This window comes from Patiria miniata, unplaced genomic scaffold (assembly GCF_015706575.1).
Source record: "Patiria miniata isolate m_02_andy unplaced genomic scaffold, ASM1570657v1 HiC_scaffold_4, whole genome shotgun sequence".
In the NCBI taxonomy this organism is placed as follows: Eukaryota; Metazoa; Echinodermata; class Asteroidea; order Valvatida; family Asterinidae; genus Patiria; species Patiria miniata.
The window spans coordinates 7,347,265-7,354,997 of record NW_024037071.1 but is presented as its reverse complement, the minus strand read 5'-3'; the positions used below and the strand labels follow the sequence as shown (position 1 = coordinate 7,354,997).

The 7,733-nt window shown below is 38.1% G+C and overlaps 1 protein-coding gene and 1 long non-coding RNA gene across 2 annotated transcripts in view; both read left to right on the top strand.

Annotated features, from left to right (window-relative positions):
• Positions 1–3,830: 3,830 nt before the first annotated feature.
• Positions 3,831–4,214, top strand: LOC119740148. The gene is made up of 2 exons (XR_005272651.1): positions 3,831–4,026; positions 4,164–4,214. It is a non-coding gene; the product is annotated as an uncharacterized LOC119740148 (long non-coding RNA).
• Positions 4,215–5,741: 1,527 nt separating this feature from the next.
• The window catches only part of LOC119739687 (AT-rich interactive domain-containing protein 5B-like), a 31,030-nt gene continuing 29,038 nt past the window's right edge, over positions 5,742–7,733 (top strand). The window contains exons 1-2 of the mRNA XM_038214707.1: positions 5,742–5,848; positions 6,190–6,456. Of these exons, the coding sequence (XP_038070635.1) occupies positions 5,744–5,848; positions 6,190–6,456 (372 nt within the window). The 5' untranslated portion in view covers positions 5,742–5,743. The remainder of the gene's footprint in view (positions 5,849–6,189; positions 6,457–7,733) is intronic.

Here is a 7,733-nt window from a genome sequence, read left to right as displayed (position 1 = left end):
ACCTAGGTGGGTAAAACGCGGAACTCTCATTTTAAAAGGTCTTCCCGGGTGAATTTCTGAAAGAAAAAAATCAGAGGAGTTGTTGAGAATATAATACATTTATCCAGATTAAAATTAAAAGATTGTGACAATTTTTAATGTTGGTTCTGCAGCAATAAATATGCCCCCTCCTACAGCATCGGAGCACGTACGCGTATACTGCATATACCGTGCAATTGGGCCTATTTGCACAAAAATCCTAGGTGGGTAAAACGCGGAACTCTCATTTTAAAATGTCTTCCCGGGTGAATTTCCGAAAGAGAAAAATCAGAGGAGTTGTTGAGAATATAATACATTTATCCAGATTAAAATTAAAACATTGTGACGATTTTTAATGTTGGTTCTGCAGCGATAAAGATGCCCCCTCCTACGGCATCGGAGCCAGTACGCGTATACTGCACATACCGTGCATAGGCCTATTTGCACAAAAAAACCTAGGTGGGTAAAACGCGGAACTCTCATTTTAAAAGGTCTTCCCGGGTGAATTTCAGAAAGAAAAAAATCACAGGAGTTGTTGAGAATATAATACATTCATCCAGATTAAAATTAAAAGATTGTGACGATTTTTAATGTTGGTTCTGCAGCGCTAAAGATGCCCCCTCCTACGGCATCGGAGCCAGTACGCGTATACTGCACATACCGTGCAACAGGCCTATTTGCACAAAAATCCTAGGTGGGTAAAACGCGGAACTCTCATTTGAAAAGGTCTTCCCGGGTGAATTTCGGAAAGAAAAAAATCACAGGAGTTGTTGAGAATATAATACATTCATCCAGATTAAAATTAAAAGATTGTGACGATTTTTAATGTTGGTTCTGCAGCGCTAAAGATGCCCCCTCCCACAGCATCGGAGCCAGTACGTGTACACTGCACATAACGTGCATAGGCCTACTTGGACAAAAAAAACCTAGGTGGGTAAAACGCGGAACTCTCATTTTAAAAGATCTTCCCGGGTGAATTTCCGAAAGAAAAAAATCACAGGAGTTGTTGAGAATATAATACATTCATCCAGATTAAAATTAAAAGATTGTGACGATTTTTAATGTTGGTTCTGCAGCGCTAAAGATGCCCCCTCCTACGGCATCGGAGCCAGTACGCGTATACTGCACATACCGTGCATAGGCCTATTTGCACAAAAAAACCTAGGTGGGTAAAACGCGGAACTCTCATTTTAAAAGGTCTTCCCGGGTGAATTTCGGAAAGAAAAAAATCACAGGAGTTGTTGAGAATATAATACATTTATCCAGATTAAAATTAAAAGATTGTGACGATTTTTAATGTTGGTTCTGCAGCGATAAATATGCCCCCTCCCACAGCATCGGAGCCAGTACGTGTACACTGCACATAACGTGCATAGGCCTACTTGGACAAAAAAACCTAGGTGGGTAAAACGCGGAACTCTCATTTTAAAAGGTCTTCCCGGGTGAATTTCTGAAAGAAAAAAATCAGAGGAGTTGTTGAGAATATAATACATTTATCCAGATTAAAATTAAAAGATTGTGACAATTTTTAATGTTGGTTCTGCAGCAATAAATATGCCCCCTCCTACAGCATCGGAGCACGTACGCGTATACTGCATATACCGTGCAATTGGGCCTATTTGCACAAAAATCCTACGTGGGTAAAACGCGGAACTCTCATTTTAAAATGTCTTCCCGGGTGAATTTCCGAAAGAGAAAAATCAGAGGAGTTGTTGAGAATATAATACATTTATCCAGATTAAAATTAAAACATTGTGACGATTTTTAATGTTGGTTCTGCAGCGATAAAGATGCCCCCTCCTACGGCATCGGAGCCAGTACGCGTATACTGCACATACCGTGCATAGGCCTATTTGCACAAAAAAACCTAGGTGGGTAAAACGCGGAACTCTCATTTTAAAATGTCTTCCCGGGTGAATTTCCGAAAGAGAAAAATCACAGGAGTTGTTGAGAATATAATGCACTTATCCAGATTAAAATCAAAACATTGTGACGATTTTTAATGTTGGTTCTGCAGCGATAAAGATGCCCCCTCCTACGGCATCGGAGCCAGTACGCGTATACTGCACATACCGTGCAATAGGCCTATTTGGACAAAAAACCTAGGTGGGTAAAACGCGGAACTCTCATTTTAAAATGTCTTCCCGGGTGAATTTCCGAAAGATAAAAATCACAGGAGTTGTTGAGAATATAATACATTTATCCAGATTAAAATCAAAACATTGTGACGATTTTTAATGTTGGTTCTGCAGCGATAAAGATGCCCCCTCCTACGGCATCGGAGCCGGTACGCGTATACTGCACATACCGTGCATAGGCCTATTTGGACAAAAAAACCTAGGTGGGTAAAACGCGGAACTCTCATTTTAAAATGTCTTCCCGGGTGAATTTCCGAAAGAGAAAAATCACAGGAGTTGTTGAGAATATAATACATTTATCCAGATTAAAATTAAAACATTGTGACGATTTTTAATGTTGGTTCTGCAGCGATAAAGATGCCCCCTCCTACGGCATCGGAGCCAGTACGCGTATACTGCACATACCGTGCATAGGCCTATTTGCACAAAAAAACCTAGGTGGGTAAAACGCGGAACTCTCATTTTAAAAGGTCTTCCCGGGTGAATTTCGGGAAGAAAAAAAATCACAGGAGTTGTTGAGAATATAATACACTTATACAGATTAAAATTAAAACATTGTGACGATTTTTAATGTTGGTTCTGCAGCGATAAAGATGCCCCCTCCTACGGCATCGGAGCCAGTACGCTTATGCTGCACATACCGTGCATAGGCCTATTTGCACAAAAAAACCTAGGTGGGTAAAACGCGGAACTCTCATTTTAAAAGGTCTTCCCGGGTGAATTTCGGAAAGAAAAAAATCACAGGAGTTGTTGAGAATATAATACATTCATCCAGATGAAAATTAAAACATTGTGACGATTTTTAATGTTGCTTCTGCAGCGCTAAATATGCCCCCTCCTACGGCATCGGAGCCAGTATCGCGTATACTGCATATACCGTGCAATTGGGCCTATTTGCACAAAAATCCTAGGTGGGTAAAACGCGGAACTCTCATTTTAAAAGGTCTTCCCGGGTGATTTTGCGAAAGAAAAAAATCACAGGAGTTGTTGAGAATATAATACATTTATCCAGATTAAAATTAAAACATTGTGACGATTTTTAATGTTGGTTCTGCAGCGCTAAAGATGCCCCCTCCTACGGCATCGGAGCCAGTACGCGTATACTGCACATACCGTGCATAGGCCTATTTGCACAAAAAACCTAGGTGGGTAAAACGCGGAACTCTCATTTTAAACGGTCTTCCCGGGTGAATTTCCGAAAGAAAAAAAATCACAGGAGTTGTTGAGAATATAATACACTTATCCAGATTAAAATTAAAAGATTGTGACGATTTTTAATGTTGGTTCTGCAGCGATAAATATGCCCCCTCCCACAGCATCGGAGCCAGTACGCGTATACTGCACATACCGTGCAACAGGCCTATTTGCACAAAAAACCTAGGTGGGTAAAACGCGGAACTCTCATTTTAAAAGGTCTTCCCGGGTGAATTTCGGAAAGAAAAAAGTCAGAGGAGTTGTTGAGAATATAATACACTTATCCAGATTAAAATTAAAACATTGTGATGATTTTTAATTTTGATTCTGCCTGTGTAAAACGCGAAACTCTCTGAGGCCCATACCCATTGATTGCGTTGCCTGGGTAAAACATGGAACTATTGATACAGAAGGCCTTCCCATAAACATGTGGAGGATATAAGACAATTGTTGACATTGCAAATAAAACATTACGATTATTCCATAATGTTACTTCGGCAGAATTCGTTCTGCAGCGGTACATTATCCCCCTATCAACTGTTTAAAACACGTGCTTCACAGAGCACTGGGTCAAAGCTGCACCCTTGGTTTGTAAACGGCATGTATCCCTGTACAGCATGTGTTCTGCACTGTTCTGCAAATACTACACACAATTATTATACGACGGCACAAACAGGTGGGAAATCTTTTATTTTCAATTTATTTAAGGGTAGAATGTGACGATTTTGGGACTTAATAATGAGATTTGTCGCTTGTTGTACTTTTAAAGCCAGTATTTCATCTTAATTTAGTGTTTTATTAACAATTTTGCAGAGTTCCGCAGAGTTCTGCACGTTCTGCAAGTTCCGCAAAATACCCACACCCGCCTGCAAAAGTCACTTTGGTATTGGACAGTCATCTGCAAAAGTCAGTTTTGAACAGAACTCGTACAAAATGGAGGTGTCCTAAAAGTAAGGATTACCTAAACGATAAACAAAGCCTAAATGTGAAAATCAAAATTTGACAAAGTTCTACATTTTTGGGTACATGTTATGTTCCAAGTGTGGCCTTTAAGGCTTTATTTACGTGGGTAGTCCAGTATTGGCCACATTTATGGGGCTACTAGAGATCTAATGCACTCAAAACTGCAACCCGCATGATAATAAATGATGTACATGTACACCGATAACAATGTAAGAAACGTTTCTAATTACAGAAATGCAGGTCAAATAATGAGTGAAATATCGTTACTGGTAAAGGCAAAGCTTAATTTAATGACAGCGATGTTGGATGTCGATCATATAAAAATCACACGTCTTCCATGAAATCTGTGAAATCGGTTAGGGGCCTACACATCACTGTATTCAACCTTACCTTAAGTTCCAACTATGAATTGTTTAAAGCTTAAAACAAGTACAATGGCGTGTTCTGTATCGAATTTCAAGGAACAGCAATCTCAAAGTTTAGCACTTCAGTTGAACCACACGTACCATATCGATGTCATGTGTTTCTTCTGTTTTTTTTGTTTACAATTCAGTCATTAACTTGCTACCAGTCTTCTGCTGTCCACTTGCGTTTTCAGTCTGGCCTAGCCTCTCGTATGCGTATTGCTGAAACTTCGCGCAAGTCAGGTAAGTCACTGCAGGACGGACGTAGATAAGTTTATAAAATTGAAGGTTGAAGTTTAATCTTTGGCATACTTGGCAAAAAGTTATGTTTTAACTTGTTCTGGCTGTTTGCAAACAAATGCATTCGTTTTTAGAATATTGCTCGCCATTACAAAAGATCACAACCAAACTAGCAACATGCAAATAACATAAAAACTTGAAATTCACGTTTCATATGACTATTAATTACCAACAAAAAAAAAATTTTAATTCTAAATTATATCATTTTTTTTCTAATTTTACTGCTAAAAAAAGTAATTTTTTTCAAACGTCACATGCACAGAACCACAACTAACAAGGCCTGTTAATACAATGGAAACTATAAAAAGTACATTCTTTAATTAAAATGAAAAAATAATAATTTATTCATAACGAAAAAATACATTTATCAATGAATTTAATTTTTTATCCAAAGAAATCATGTGATTATTGTTATTCTTTTGCCTGTATTTAGCTTGTTTTATTTTTTTACTTTCAACTTCCATAGAGTTTATCAATGTGAATTGAGAGTTATTTTCCGGCCGCAACTGGTAATAACTACATTTGACATTTTTGTGTCCAAAATTATGTCAAGTGAGATTTTTAATTCTCTTTTGACAATATTTCTTATGAATAGAAGATAAATACAGTTGTCTTGGATGCCTATTAAAACTTGACAAATCTAACTATATGCAAATTCATGCGAGGCACTAAAACCCGCCGAAAGCCAAATTGGTAATAAATTATGCAAATGACTGTTCTTGGATCATGACGTCACACGGCCAACAACAAGTAGTTTACAACAAGAAGACAGTCAAACTACGCCAACGAAAAATACGGTGGCGTTCAAAAATGGACAAATGTCGGCCGCAGGTACGTAATTTTCACGTTATATTATTATGTCGGATAGATGGTTTCACTAGCAATAATTTAGTGGTAATTCTGTGAATTGTTAAGGTTGTTTGCGTACTTTTTTGGGTGATTTTTATTGCCAGTCTGATCCGAACGAAGTTGGAAATGATGCGCAGCTTGACCTTTGCTATAGTGGTATTTCAATGCACACATGCATACGTACGTGTCCGAGTCGTGTGCGTGTTGTGTGCATTGTGTGTACAGTGAAAAGCTATAAAGAATGTAATTACGCGCTGCTTGGCTGGCGAAATATTTCGCCAGCAAATTAAAAATAATCTCGTAATTTCATGGCTTCTTTCCAGTGGCTGGGTGCCCCGGCCGGTCAGCACGGGCCCAACACATTCTACAAAGGCTGCAAATTCTTCAAGAACGGCAAGTGGCGAATCCTGTCAATGGGGGAATTTTTCTTCTTGAAAACTTCCGAGACAGACCCACTTTGCATAGCCGAGCTGCAATTACTTTGGCAAGATGACAAGGCCGAGAACGGGGACGGCCTCATGTTGTCCAGCTCCAAATTATATTTTCTTCCCGAAGACACCCCGGAGGGCCGAACAGTTCACCACGGAGAGGTGAGTTTCAGTCCCCGAAATTTTCCCACAATCGGAAATTTCTATTTTATTTATTTAATTTATCTGCAATAACTTTTTTGATTTGTTGTCCTTTTTATTTGGGGTAGGCATTTAAAAACTTTTTCTAGCAAGTTTCACAACCATTGTGCTTATCGGTCGGTGCGATGACACACAAGCCTTCGCGCACGCTGTGCAAATTTGCATAAAAAAGGCAAACATCCCTCGACGCCCACAAAGTCTTGTATGCGGTGCAGGGTTTCATAGAAATCCCGCTTGGTTGCAATTGTTTTTGCATTTTTCAGTTATTTTACGGAGTTGTTTATTGTGATTTTCAATGAAACTCCAACAATGAACATTTATGTTGCAACAATTAACTTAATGTAAAGGTTTTTTTTAATGAAATGTTTTTACTTTATTATTGTGAAAAACCTTTCAAGTTTCAATGTATTGAAAGGTGCAGCATTGCTGGCTGAATGGTTTAACTCACAGTTTATTTATTGTAAAGGCATACGCGGTTCAGTGATTATCATGAATAGGAATTTACTACAGCATACAGTGTGGTGTTTAGTTGCCAAAGGTATCTGTTTCGTTGGTTCCATTTGGTTGTGATGTTGTGAATGAATAGCCATGTCAAAATACATGCAAGTGAAAGCTTGCTCTATGGGCTTTATTCACGCGTCGGCCATATTAAATTGAAAGCAAGGCAAAATCTTCATTTTTCAAACTTGCGAAGAGAAATGAAATCAATGACATAAAAAGTTAAAATTTTACAAATGAACACCAGTCTGCTCTGATGAATTAATTGAAATTTGTAATTAAACGGTTAAACATACCCTAATGTTTTAAGCCACATTTAAAAAGAAAGTGAAAGTGAGGCTAGAATGCATAAATAGTCTGGCACCATACCATTGTTTAAATATTCTGTGTCTTTCTTATATAGGAATATCACATTACTGTGTTGAAGAAGTTATCATTAAAACTCTTATGTTTTCTTTTGAAATAATTACTAGAAAGATTTAAAGCATGTGAAAATAATAAAGAAACCAAACAACAGTAACGATCTCTCAATATTTCCTGTGAAGTTACCTGTTGATTTTAAGGAAGTTCATGGGACACGAGTGTTTGTGCTTCCTTTTTATAGCTCCATGGTTTGTGTTGACCACGGGAAATTTGATATCCTTACAGGTATTCCCAGAATCAAAAACGATATCTACAATTGAAAGTGCCCATGTAATCCCAGCAAATTAGTTCAACACAAGAATATTTTTTTTGGACAT